General features: G+C 42.4%; 1 protein-coding gene across 1 annotated transcript; it reads left to right on the top strand.

Moving 5' to 3' along the window:
- The first annotated feature begins 2,041 nt into the window (after positions 1 to 2,041).
- On the top strand, positions 2,042 to 13,342 carry mknk2b (MAPK interacting serine/threonine kinase 2b). The gene is made up of 14 exons (XM_087784894.1): positions 2,042 to 2,181; positions 3,000 to 3,217; positions 3,517 to 3,604; positions 3,751 to 3,852; positions 3,933 to 4,030; positions 5,992 to 6,071; positions 6,157 to 6,230; positions 6,361 to 6,465; positions 6,550 to 6,605; positions 6,741 to 6,836; positions 10,352 to 10,546; positions 10,637 to 10,801; positions 10,885 to 10,925; positions 11,006 to 13,342. The coding sequence occupies exons 2-14, from the start codon at positions 3,167 to 3,169 to the stop codon at positions 11,271 to 11,273; spliced, it is 1,419 nt and encodes a 472-aa protein (XP_087641020.1). The 5' UTR covers positions 2,042 to 2,181; positions 3,000 to 3,166; the 3' UTR covers positions 11,274 to 13,342.
- Positions 13,343 to 14,022: the final 680 nt, after the last annotated feature.

Below are 14,022 nucleotides of genomic sequence, written 5' to 3'. Positions count from 1 at the left end.
AAAGGCTCTGGTAGACCATCAGAAACTTGCCCAAATATATTGGTACCAAGCCAAATGTGTTGCCAGTTGGTGAGGTTTTCCAAATTTTGCATTGAAGGCACAGTCTTGATTGATCTGTTTCTAATAATTCTGTGAAAATTAAAAAAAGTTATTTCAACAAGAATTACAACGTTATTGGTCTGCAAAATTACGTAAATTTTCTGGGGAATCCCTGCGTTTTTAATGCTGTTTGAGACAACAGTTTAATTATTCAGTCCTATACCTTTAACATCATGTGACTGGTGTGTTCTGTTACCAGTTCCAAATATAAATTATCTTCAGTTTTTAAATCAGAAATTCTGTTGTAAACACGTGCAGTGAAGTAAGACTTTCAGAAGATGACTGTGGCATCTCACATTCACGAGTCAGGTTATAAGTGCACACCATTTTGCATCATCTGTCGTTTTTCATTATCACAACCATGTGACCGGCTCAGGCCTGCGCAGCCTCCTCCTCTTCGGAGGCACCAAATGTGCAAAGTTTGCTGTGTCGCTCAACACAAAAGACTCGTCATTACTCTAGTCTTCCTAGACAGCTGCTTTGATCCCTCAGAGCCAATTCAAACAAGTGTTCAAACCACACATAGGTAGGTTTGCTTACCCTTCCAGTACACGTGGTATAGTCTAAGTACTGTATGCTGTACTCCAGGGTAAACTGGCCTCCTCTCTTAATGCCACGACTTAGTTATTGGCATGTTTTTATCGACAAGGCGATTTTAGGGAAACTTGTTATTTTTCATTGTATATGTCTCGAAAATGTGTCCCCCATGTGTTATGGTCTAAGGATGCGGTGCTTATGACTGTTCCTCTGGCTCGTACAAGTTTTCTGGGCAGTCATCGTGGAATAATCTCCAGAAGCAACTCAAGCTTCAGAATCTAGTGACGAATTTAAAGCGACTGTCAGGAATTTGACGTCGGACTCTATCGGCAATTGTGAATGTTTTTAGTCAGTAATCTTGTCTCATTTTTCTTCTTATATAGTACTATCGCACTTAATATTGGATGTGATTGTTTTTATGTGAAACTGTGTTTTACTGCCCATCCTGGCCAGGTCTCTCTTGTAAAAGAGATTTTATTCTCAATGAGACTAACCTGGATAAATAAAATAAAATAGGTATTCTTAAATGTGACCATGATTTGAATGTGAACGAGTATGTTTCAAAAACAAACATGTTTTCTAATATTGGCTGCTAGGAATACTGATTCTAGATATATATAAACCATTCTACATGGGAATACCTTCTAAACGTTTATAATGATATACATTGTATGTCAAAAAAATACATAATAAAATGTTAAATAATATACTTTTTCCGTTACATATGTAGTTTTCTGTTAATTTCCTAACACACTGTAAGATTGCATCAGGCCACCGAATAAGATATCGAGAGACTGAAGCAGCTGAACAGTCAGCATGGATGACTAAGAGGGGAATTCTAAATGACAGCTGAGCGCTGGAAAAGTGAGGTTTGTCTGTCATTGAATAATTTAAATTCAGAGCAAAGGTTTGAGGCGCATGACGAGGCAACGATCGCTGGATAGTCGTCATCGTCCGAACTGGTGGATCTGGTCCGTCCACATGTTGCACCAGCATTTCACCTCCATTGAGACCTATTTCATCAACGACGTGTTACGACGTGCACGTTCTCGCCTCCGCGCTCCCACGATGCTCGCTCCTGCAGCGGGGCCTCCGGAGCAAAACACACTGTTGGAACAGTTCCGTTTTACTGTTGTTAACAATTGTGCTGTCCAATGGTCATAATTCCACCGAGTTTTTTGCTTTAAAAATGCATACATTCAAAAAATATATTTTATTTGACAGTTTTAATTTGTAAAAGGGTCATGTTGGAAAAGATCGAGCGTTTTTCACTACGAAAAAGCAAGCAAGGGGTGATGAATAATGTGGAATGGAACGCGTCCCTTTCTAGAAAGCATGTGATCCTTCTAGACTGACGTCACACGGTGGGCGGAGAAGAGGAGGAGTCAACTCGGAGCTTATAAATGGTGTCCCTGCCGTTGTCTCCTCACCACCTTCCTCCGCACTCTCCGTCAGGCGTCTTCCCCCCTCGACCGTCCTTCTGCGGCATCTCCAGCAGCGGGTCCAAAATAACGCCAACACTGGAGCTGTAACCAAACCAACGGGGTGAGTACGAGTGTTTGTCCCGCTAGCTTGGATGCTAAGTTAGCTTCTTTCTGGAAGAGCCTTTTGACAGGAAGCTCGATGCTAACGGTAGCTGTAGTTGTGCTGTGACGTAGAAGTAAAACCTCGGAGATGTTGAAGTCGCATTGTTTCACTTGCATGTGTCACTACAAGCATTTTTGTTCTTATAAATCCATTTTTGTGAATTATTCCGTGGAAACAAACGGTTGCTGTTTTGCCATGCGTCGTTTGAGCTAAGCATCCAAACTCCTTTTTTTTTTTTTTTTTTTTTTTTTTTTTTTTTGTCAGGCTCATTTAGCACAGTGTACCTACTTCACATTTATTTTATTAAATACGTGATTTTATATATATATATATATCACGTATTTTTATTATAATTTTTTCATGTCACATCAAGTATCTTGTTTTATCTTACGTTTTTGTATTTATCTCTTTGTAATCCATTCATTTAATATGTACCGTCATCGTAATACAAAATAATCCGTGTTTTCCATTTGAAACAAGAGTTTCTCGATCCATCCTTCTGCATAAACAAGCTAATGAGGATTTGAATGACGTCATTTGTTGCGTCGTGTTTGCGCTATACTCGTGTTCACTTAACTGACGATTAAATTGGTATTATTTTTTAAATCGTTATGAAGAACGTTTTATTTAAATCTGGTCTGAACTCGTTCATGTATACAACTTTAACGTGTTTAATGTATAACTACTGATGTTTTATTGAGTTCCTGCAAGTTTTTTTTTTTCCTCTTCTTGCTCAAAAAAAATGTATGTCTTATTGTTTTTCCTTTTTTCAACAGGGCCCCCGTTTAAAAGCGCCACAGCAATTTGACCAGCCAGCACAGTGTTATCACTTGTGACTCCCTCTGAAACAACTGTCCCGTTTCGGAGAAGTACCACCAGTTGATATTTCAAAGCCACTGTCGCAGACGCCGCCGCACAAAACAACCCCACAAAACCAACCAAAATGGTGCAGAATAAAATCACTGAAGTCACTGGATTTCATCGCTCTTTCAAGGCAAGTTTGAAAACAAAATGTGGACCAGCGTTTTTTTATCTGCATGTGAAATTAGAAACTGATTGACAGCGAACCAAGTACGATCACGTTCTCTGGCTGCTGCACTTGCCAATTGGAGCACGTGTGACTGCAGATTGTGGTTTCGTCTGTTGGCATGTAATTGTTAGGAATGTTTCATTTGAATATTGTTGTTTTTTAGTGGAATGTTTTTGACCTCAATTTTAGTGAATCTAAAATGGCTATAAGTTTTTAATTATCTTCTCCATGGTACTGGTTTTTAACAATTCATTTCCACACAGGGCCAAAATCCATTCGAATCTGATGACTTCACCAAAAATGGATCCCATCTTCTTGATTCATTTAATTTTGACTCTCCCCCAAGGCTTGGTGAGTTTTGTCTGTCAATATTTCTTATCTTCTTGCCTCGGGTCAATAACGCTGTACAATCAGTGACCTACTTAATCAGAAAGTATCTATTGTAGTGTCTGATAATCTGTCAATACTGTTGATTGCAATTTGCTGAACTTTCACAGACATGCCATCCAGTCAGCCTATTGATATCCCTGATGCCAAAAAGAGAACCAAGAAGAAGAAGAGGTGTCGGGCGACCGACAGCTTCTCTGGACGCTTTGAGGGTAAATATCCTCTTTGTTTTGGGGGGGGGTTTTACCATACTTTTCTTGTAATGTAACTAATTGAAACTATGATGCCACAGATGTCTATAGGCTGCAAGAAGAAGTTCTGGGGGAGGGCGCCTATGCAAGAGTGCAGACATGCATGAACCTCATCACCAACAAAGAGTATGCTGTAAAGGTAGGATCCTCTTTCCTCAATCTTATGTCTGAATTCTAAGGTTCAGATTATTAAATGAAAACAGTGGTATTTGTTGTTTCTCAAACTTTAGAGGGTATTTTAAATAGCAAGTTCTATCATTAAGCTGCTTCTCACTTAAAGGCCTTCATTTCTAGAACATGAACATATTTTTTTTTTCCATCCCAAGGCGAGATCATATTGCATTTCCCTTTACTATGCCCCCTTTCGTTTAACACGGTCACTGGTCCTGCTCTGTTTTGCTGCTGCAGCTTTTACTCTGCCCCCTCCCAGTGTTTTTTAATAGTTCTCGCAGCCAATCCTCACGCAGGGAGGGACAAATCCACCCATTCTCTGAGCTCCCATTGCCTGCAGAGGACGCTCGCATTGAGAACACTTTGTACTGCTAGCTCTGCCAAAACAAAACCCACACAGTGAAGGGGAGGGGCGCTGGTTTGAGGGTTGTGACCCAGGCTGTTTACTCTTTTCTGGTTCTTAGTGTTGCTCAACATGCTTTGCTTCAGTTCAACCATTTGTTTTTGTTTTTTAAGACTTCCCTTTTGTTCAACTGAATTAGGAACATTGCTCAATGCCATGATTTAAGGGAAATGCATTGTGAAAGTTTTGCGGCCAGAATTCTGTTGCTGAGCTTTTTTACTTAAATAGTTTTGAAGTTACACATGTTGGGTGTTAAACTGCCTTTTCCCTCAACAGATGGGGATAATAATGTAAAGATCCAATTATTAGAGACTGAATGAAATTCATATTCTGGATGCATTGAAACTCTGACCACAAACTGTTGGTATTGTTTACGCTGAGGTCCCTTTGGGGGAGGTAGCACGAGGGTCAGTCGGGTGTTCAAGGGGGCTCAGACTCCTGCTGCCAGATGTCCTGTCTCTCCCCTCCCCCCCTCCAGACGGGCTTGGCAAGTTGTATGTGTGCGCGTCTAGTGTTGCAATTGCAACAAAAGCCGCTACACCCAGGATGGGTGCAGGGTTGTGCACCGCTTGGCTGTCTGAACACTGGCTCGCTGACAGATCCCTAATCTTTATCCCTGAAATGGTTTCACAATGTTGCACTTTTGATTTAACCCTGTGGCGTGACTTCAGGGTGTGTTGTTTCCCAGATGTAACTGTCGTAAAGTTCATCAGCACCTCCCTTATCGTGCTGATAATATATCTGCAGATTAAGTTCTACTTGTTGTTGATTTACCCATGTCCGTTTGGGAACTTTGTTGGATTCAGGAAAAAGTTGGCTGAATGTAGATGTTTTTGCTGCCGACTCGGACTATGGTTTTGTGCCCCTGATAAGATCCTCATCCTGCTGCAACTGTGGCCTCATCAGGTGTCAACAGCAGCAGTAATCCAGCAACCAGGAAGAGAAACATTTACAGCCTCCAGACAATAACTAAACCAGGGCTGGAAAATCCAGGACTTTTTGCATTTGTGTCAGCAGTCTGCTGGCGGGGGCCCGTGCAGCTGCCGGCCCCCTCTGTGGTTCAGTTCCAGGCAGGGCAAAGTTATATTTAGCGGCATTTTTTGTTGATACCATAACCCTTTCAATTTGGATCAGTGGGAGTTCGAGAGGAACACTTAAAGCTTACTAGGCATACTGAATGATTTAAATATGGCAGGCACTGGAGTTAAATATAGCCATCCGGTGACTTGCTTGATTTGAAGTAGGTTGAACGGTCTTTAAAAGTGTGTCACTACGTGGGATAAGTGCTGCGAAATGCACGTCTGATATGGAATGTAGGCTTTTGATTGTAAGGCATTTGAGAAGGATCATAATGTTTAATTTGAAGACTGTTTTTGTTAGAAAAGGACATTTTACATAAATTTGGAGTAGTATTTGTGCCAAGTGGACAAATATACACATTATGAAAGTCTAACATGGTATTTGGCTAGATTATAGTCTGTTAAAGTCACAAGTGTAGTAAATCTGTATTCATTTTTGGTTTTCAGATCATTGAGAAAAGACCAGGTCACAGCCGTAACCGCGTCTTCCGTGAAGTCGAGATGCTCTACCAGTGCCAGGGTCACAGGTAGGAATGACCACCGACGTGACTTTGAAATGTTTAATCGTGGATGAGATGAATTACAGACTCTAACATTTAATTTTCCCATCAGGAACATCCTGGAGCTGGTGGAGTTCTTTGAAGAGGAAGACAAATTCTACCTGGTGTTTGAAAAGCTTAGAGGAGGTGAGTTGATTATAGTTGCTTCAGGATGCTGCTGTTTGTTTCCAAACAAGAATGTAATGTGGCATGATTTAAAGGTTTTGAATGTTTGTGGTTCCAAAACGCTGACATTCTGTCTCTCCACCCTAATTAGGGTCTATTTTGGATCACATTCACAAGAGGCAGCACTTCAGCGAACAACTGGCCAGTGTTGTGGTGCAGGACATCGCAAGTGCACTTGATTTCCTGCATAACAAAGGTGAGTCGAGGGAAAATAAACGTGGATGTAAATAACAGTCAGCACTTCCCCTCTAATTATGTTTTCATTAAATCTTTTTTTCAGGAATGGCTCATAGAGACCTGAAGCCGGAAAACATTCTCTGCAAGAATGTCAAAGAGGTGAGTTTGCTTGTTTACACCGAGAAAGCCCAAAGGTAGCTGTAAATGCACTGTAAAAAAAAAATGGCACCATCACCTGTGTGTACATTTACTCCTGTATCTTAACTAGTTTTATCTTTCTTTTTTTTTTTCAAGATTTCCCCAGTCAAGATCTGTGATTTCGACTTGGGCAGTGGGATCAAACTGAATGGTGACAGCTCTCCGATCTCCACCCCGGAGCTCCTCACTCCGGTAGGTCTACTTGATTTCTCTAGTTTAACACCACATATGTCAAACACTACCCGTGGGCCAAATCTGGCTCAAAAGTCATTTTATGTGGCCCGCCAGATTGTTGGCTCAAATCTATGTAAATTATTGTTTTTGATGTTGTTCGGTACATTTCCTCAACTTGACTCGTTATCACTTTTTGACCCGTTATCACTTCGCCGTAATCTGCTCGACTCGGAAAGATATCCCCCTGTTTAATGTCCATGTAAATATTGAGGTTCGAAGGTTATAACTGCCGTCACACACCAGTGCGATAATGCCAAGAAAGTTGGTGTGGAACCTTGGGGGGGAAGGCAAAGGCAGCTCTGGCCTGGGTTTCGATTGTCGGCACATGCGACAGTCTGAGGTGTTGCATAGACGGACGACAGCAGGTGACGGATTGCTGTTTAGCCTGCAGGAATGCACTGGGGGGGTTCTATACTGGTAACTTCATCTTCCTATTAGAAGAACTCATGGATGGAACGCTGCTGTAGAAGCATGCCAAGAGACCGTAGTTAAGTTTGTCAAGGAATGGTGACAAACTAATGGAAATCACTCATCATCTTTTATTGTACAATTCAGCAATTTTCAAAGGCAGGCAGTTGTAAACTTCTTTTTCTTTGTGATTTTGGATCCTACTATGGTTGGAATATTATCTTCAAAATTTTCCAGACATATTCAGGGAGGAAACAGGATGGCAAGATCAGTTCTGATCAAAGTCTTGTTGTAAAGAGCTGTTTAATGGGGTCAGATTAATGTTTTGAGTTTCCTGGTGACACCGTTGCATTCAGCTCAAAACGGAAATGTCTTGGCAGTGTTATATTTTATTATCAGTTTGTTAAGATAAAGTTGGTCATCTCGTGAATACTTTGAGACCTTCCCCTCTGTCGACAGTTTAGCTGTGTTTTGCCGTGTTATTGCTCGTATAAATAAAACCTTAAACGTGCAGTATTGAAGTGTGAGCGACGAGCACCCAGAGCGACGGCCTTGTTCTTTTTTAAAAGGGGAAGGAACGCGTTGTGACACTTGCAAGGCCACGTCCTGTGGCACGAAGAAAAACAATGAAATTTTAAACGCACAACTCTGGTTTCCTCTCTGCGGCGAGGGAGATAAACATGCCAGGCTCCTCCCCCTGGCCCTGACTACGCCAGCGCCGCTCTGCACTTTTCTTTATGTTCCGTGTACAAAGGACATGCATGAGGTTTGTTCTGGAAATTTCCCTCTCCGCACCTCCCCTATACATAGCAACTGTGCTGCGATTGGCCGGCTGGCGGGGAGGGGGGTGGGCCCCTGGATGTATAAACATGTCCCTGCACATGCGCGACAGCCTTGTTTTCTTTCCCTTCGTCGTAGGAACAATGTTATCTGATTTTCATGTGGCTCGAGCCCACATCACCCCCTCCTTCACCCACATTCCAACACTCGCGGTCGAACAACATTTTTTCTGTGGCTTTTTACTTTCTTTTTTTTTTAAGACCAAAACAATAGAAGGAATCTTTGCTTTAACGATGATCCGGGGAGGAGTTTTCTAGGAGGAAAACTAATTTTAGTTTTCGAGGAAGACGACACGTGTGGCAGCTTGTCTGTCCGGTGTTGAATTGATATAGCAGCTTGTGTGTCAGCACTGCGGTGTGAAGCATGCGAGTGCTTGTTGCAGCAGTAACGTGTGGGGAGCGTTTAAAAAAAAAAAAAAAAAAGAATATTTGTGGTTTTAGTCGGATGTCGGCGCAGCTCACGACAAGCGGGTTGAGATGCCATAAGCCGCTAGAGATAATTCTGCAGTGAACAGCGAAGGTGTGTGCGTCAGTGTGGTCTGACTAGTCACATGGTCTCAGGAAAGTCCCAGTTCAGATGCAGACAGATCCTGTGTTCACAGCAGATGATTAGCAAGCTTTGAGTGACGCACATTCACAGCGGACGTGATAGCTACAGCTGCCTGGTTCTAGTTCACGACGGTTAAACATGGTAGTTTGTGTGACAACTGGCCTGATTTCTCAGGGCTGGTCTGTGTGCGCAGACTTGACGAAACTGGTGATATGTGGGGGTTGGGGATTTTCTCCCCCCGACAGAAGCAGCTTTGTCTGAGGTGGGATTCCTGTGCAGCAAATTTCGTTACATAAGGCGCTAGAGGCGGAGTCTGAAGACAGCTGGAAGCACAAAGGATCCTGGCTCAATGTAAACATGTCTGGCTCTTGGTGCACGGCAGAATAATCACATGATGGCTTGAGTGTTTGTACATGCAACAGAGAAGAAATAAGGGGTCAGGTACAGCCTTATTTGTTTTGTCAGCAGCTGTATAGTCTAAACATTCAGGTTTTCCAAATGCAGGGCACACATTACATCAACGCTCGCTTTAAACATTAGTAAAAGAAAATTAAAAATACCATTATTAAAAAGGGTGACTAAGTCCCCGGGCTGGGGTCCACGACGATATAAGATAATCAGAAAATTTGAATAGTTTATTCAGCAGCAAGATTGAAAAAAAAAAAAAAATCATTTATTTCCACCCCTTATGTCTGGAGGGTCAGTGTCTTGTAATGGGTTTTCTTTGCCGCCACGATCGTTATTCTAAATAAATAACTTCCCCAAGATGAATGTTTTAAAACTGTCGCCCGTCACCATTACTCTATGCATGCCCGACCGGACTTTCTCAGCCCTGGGCAGCCCCGACTATATGTACACTGCTGCTGGAAGTCTTGCATAAGATGATCATCATCAGAAGAATGTTATGAAAGTTGTCCCTTTGAACTAGCGACCTAATTTTCGGACTTATTAAAACGATGGTTTGGGCCGGGGGGGTTGTATAACCGAACCGCTCTGCGGTTGATTCAACACATAGTCAATCCTCTTTTCCCTTCGCTCAGTGTTTGGCCTCATTCCTGTCTTGGCTACATAACAGGTCCTCCAGGTCAGTCCTTGCCCACGGCCCATTGGCTTGGGTGGTGTGCAGCTGGACAACGGCGCGGTGACTCATCACCGCTACTTGATATACGCCCTAGCTAGTTCTGGATGTTATTTAAGCACTAAGGTGGTTTTAAATGGAACGTTTCAAATTCAATATGTGACTGTCACTCCGCCCACACTATGTTATTCAAGTGTATTGTCATTTTCTCACACCCAATGTCCCCCCCCACCCCCCCCCACCCCCATTACGATATTCATCAGCACTTTATAGATTTGTTTTTTTTGGTTTATTTTATTTTCATCAAGTTATTTTATAGTTTATATCTAAAAGTGTGTCTAAAGTAAAATTATTACATTTTATTTACAATTAAATTGTCATTACATTCACCAATGCTGAAGGAAAATGAAATCCCAGCAATAACTGAGGATGAGAGGATACTTGCCTACAGCAGCTATTAAATCTGATAAGAATATTTTGGATTCAAAACGAATGAAGGCAGTTAGGACTTTGTCAGAGACAAGTACTCGGCCTATACTAATGGAGGCTTTTCCTTTTGCTGCATATAAACTCACAAACGTTCATCTTGTGTCGACAGTGTGGCTCCGCAGAGTACATGGCACCAGAGGTCGTGGAGGCCTTCAGTGAAGAAGCCACCATCTACGACAAGCGCTGCGACCTGTGGAGTCTGGGGGTCATCCTGTACATCATGCTGAGTGGATACCCGCCGTTCGTAGGACGCTGTGGTGGCGGCTGTGGCTGGGAAATGGGAGAACCCTGCCACACATGCCAGGTAAATATACCCACCGACTCAGAATTGTGTCCATAGGCTGGATTCCATGTTGATTTATAGAAGCTAACGCTCACCCTCGTCTCTCTCTAGAATACTTTGTTTGAAAGTATCCAGGAAGGAAAATATGAGTTTCCAGAGAAAGACTGGGCTCACATCTCCTCAAGTGCCAAAGACCTGATATCCAGACTTCTGGTTCGGGACGCCAAAAATCGCCTTAGTGCCAGCCAGGTGCTGCAGCACCCCTGGGTGCAGGGGGTAAGTCCAACACCAACTGTTTTGTTTTTTTTTCAAATCAAAGGTGACTTTTTTTTAATGAGTGGTTTCTCTCATCTGTGCAGGGAGTATCTTATATTCTGCCTACATCCATCTGTCATCAAAGGTGAGAACACTCCTCAGCTGTTAGACGCTTTTCATTTGATGGCAGAAATATTTACCGAAATTTTTTTTTGTGTGCAACAGAACCAGCAACGCCAGAGATTTGACCTTCTTCGCCGACAAGGCCATGGCCGTGAACCGGCAGCTGGCCGAGCAGGACGACTTCGAGGAGCAGCAGCAGCAGGACGCCCCCGTCGTGGTCACTGCCGCCGGCACCTCCCTGCGTCTCTCCCCTCCTTCCAACTCCAACCTGGCCCGGCGCCGGCAGCGGGACAGCCAGCGAGGACCGGTGTCGGCAGCGGAGCTGCGACAGCTCCTGGCCCCGCTGGTCATCATGGGTGACTGCGCCTGAACGGTCACCACCACCAGATTTTTTTCCGTTAAGATTCTGATCAAAAACTCTCCCCTCCGTTCTGACGCCTCTTTTTCGGATCGGTCGTGATTCTTCTGCCTCACTTTTTTTTCAGCTCTTCACGAAAATGCCTTCCGATCTTCTGAAGCACACATAAACATTCACACTGAAAAAAAAAAACTACATCCAGGTTTGAGGGGAGAGAGGCTTTAAGTTAAGAGAAGAAATAGGCTCAGACACCAAAGGACAACCTGTCGTGCTGCTCCCACACAAGAACTGGATCCACTGTGAATCTTCTGGAATGTTCTCCTCGCTGATGTGTATGTGCACGAGTGATCCATCTGCAGATACATACTCACTTATGCAATACGCCTACATGAAGGCTGTTCCTTTTCCTCAAAGGGGTTTGAAGGGCTGTATGCCAATGCTGTCGGTGCCTGGTGCAGTCCGGTATGTGGCCCGGGACACTTCATGGAATTCTACTGGGCGTCTTGGTGGGAAACACTTCTCCAGCTTTGTAGCTGAGCACTTAAAAGGTCCGAAAAGCAGAGCAGTTGTCAGGATGGTCAACTTTACATCAAGTCACCCAAAGTCTCTGCTCTGTGATCCAGAAGTGTTTTTCTTCACCGCCGAGAATCCCTGACGTGTCCCATGGCCACCACCAGCACTTGTTTTTTTATTTTTATACATTTCTTTTCTACGAGTAATTATGGGATTGGATTTAAACATTTTGACCGGGGAAGGGGTTTTGAAAAGCACATTTGACCCCAACATGACCCGAGTATCATTTGGACCATTCTTTTTTATTTTTATTTTGATGAAATGTCATTCTCTAAACATCCATTTTTCCATACATTAAAAAAAAACAAAAGTTAAAAAGGAATATCATTCCAAAAAAATCTAAACAAAAAAGTCTTCCGTGGACGTGTAGCTGTTTTTTGTTTACCTTTTATGTTCTGACTCCATGTCAATGTGCCACACTGTTTTGTTTTTTTCACCCTTTTTGTAATGCTGTTTAAGCTTCTTTTCACATAATTTCAAGCAGGTGCTGTCAAGTTCAGGTGAAAATGTCTGTTTTCCTCAAGTTTAGTCTTTTTTTTTTTTTTCTTTTTTTTGTAAGAGCTGAGAGTTTAATTCATCTGGAGTGTTCGTGCCCAGACATATGCTTTTGTTTCTCAGAACATGTAAGAGTTGGCAATAATTGTTCAGCTTATGTCAAATCTTTCAGTTAACCAGACCGCTGACATGTCACGACACCAAAGAAGGTTTAAACTCGTGGGCAGCGAGCCGTCGTTCTCTGATCGGTCATGCCCCGTTAGCCGCAGTTACGGTACTCTGGAAATGGTTCCCATGGTGTCGCGTGAACTGTTCTGCTGAGGATGGAACGCTGTTAAAGAGAACTTTCTACAGATGCATCGATATTTGGGTTTATGTCTTATAGTAAGACTTACTTGAAACTGTGTATGAAGCTGTTCTCTGTTTTGGGAAACTACTTTGCTAAATGCATTAATGATCAAGGCAATCGTGGGGTTTTGTAAATGCCTAATACAGTTCAGTATTCTGCCTTTTTGTTTCCTTTTCCTTGTTTGAGAATCTAGCAAAAATGTTTCCAACTTTTTTTGATAGAGCTGGAGAAATGCACAAAAGTTGGCCATACTCTGTAATCTATTCTAGGATGTAACAAGAGTTTTCTTGGTCATAATCATTTCTACTTTTTCTCGATTTGTTTTTGGACTTTTTTTTTTTCTTTTTTTTTTGCAGGGGCGGGGAGGGGATGGGGACAACCATGTATCCCTACGCTTCTCAATTTTTGTAACGTTTTTTGAAGTATGGAAGTGTTCAAATATTTCTATTGAATCGTCAACCTCCCTACAATTTGAATGTAGCCTACAGGCCCAGCATCTACGATCCACGCAACATTGATCCAATGTTCACCAACATGGTGAGAGAGGGAGATTCTAGAGCTTAAGAGTTGCAGCCTGATCTACAAAAAACACCATCTGAAAGAACCCGATGCCTTGTTTTGACTTCAGGGGAAGAAAATAAATGCATCCTTTTTCAGTACAAAAATATTTTTTGATTTAAGATAAAGCACTTTACTGTACCATGTGAATGATTGGAGTTCACTCTCTGCAACATTTATGATAGTTGCTGCGGAATTTTGTATTTTTTTTTTTCTACAAAAAAAAAAATGAATAAAAGCAAAAAAAATGCTTTAAACTTGTCTGCTGTGATCATTTTCTCCCATTTTTCAAACACTCGTGAGAGAGACGCCAAGTCCTGCTTCATCACGGGTTTCACATTAACTTATGTTTTGGCCAAGGTTAGCGGGATCATCGCTGTAAATCTGTTATCAGTCACGCTCTGATATTGGAGAGTGTCTCACGTGTCCTTGGCTGCTGCTGCATTTGAGCTCACACTTCTTTTTTTTTCACCACAGAAATGTGAGTGAATCTATTCTGTATTCCTGTCATGCTCGTCTGATGCAGCGACTCCACTCTCAAGCATGGTCAATATTCTATTGTTCAATGAGCACACCCTTAAAGAATCATTTATTTTAAAATATTTATCAGAACACATCCACAGCCGAGCTGAAAGTAGGCAGTGACGCTGATAAATACAAATGAAACTACATGGGGCAGTCAAGGGGGAAACGATCTGATGCAACATTACTGTTTCTTCTGTACAGGATCCAGCTGAACATGTGAGCACTGCGGATCTGACGCGTTGTGTTTGTCTCCCTCTACTG

This window comes from Callionymus lyra, chromosome 2 (genome assembly GCF_982586985.1).
Source record: "Callionymus lyra chromosome 2, fCalLyr1.hap1.1, whole genome shotgun sequence".
Taxonomy (NCBI): domain Eukaryota; kingdom Metazoa; phylum Chordata; class Actinopteri; order Syngnathiformes; family Callionymidae; genus Callionymus; species Callionymus lyra.
The sequence above is the reverse complement of the archived record's forward strand: the minus strand, read 5'-3'. Positions and strand labels throughout refer to the sequence as shown.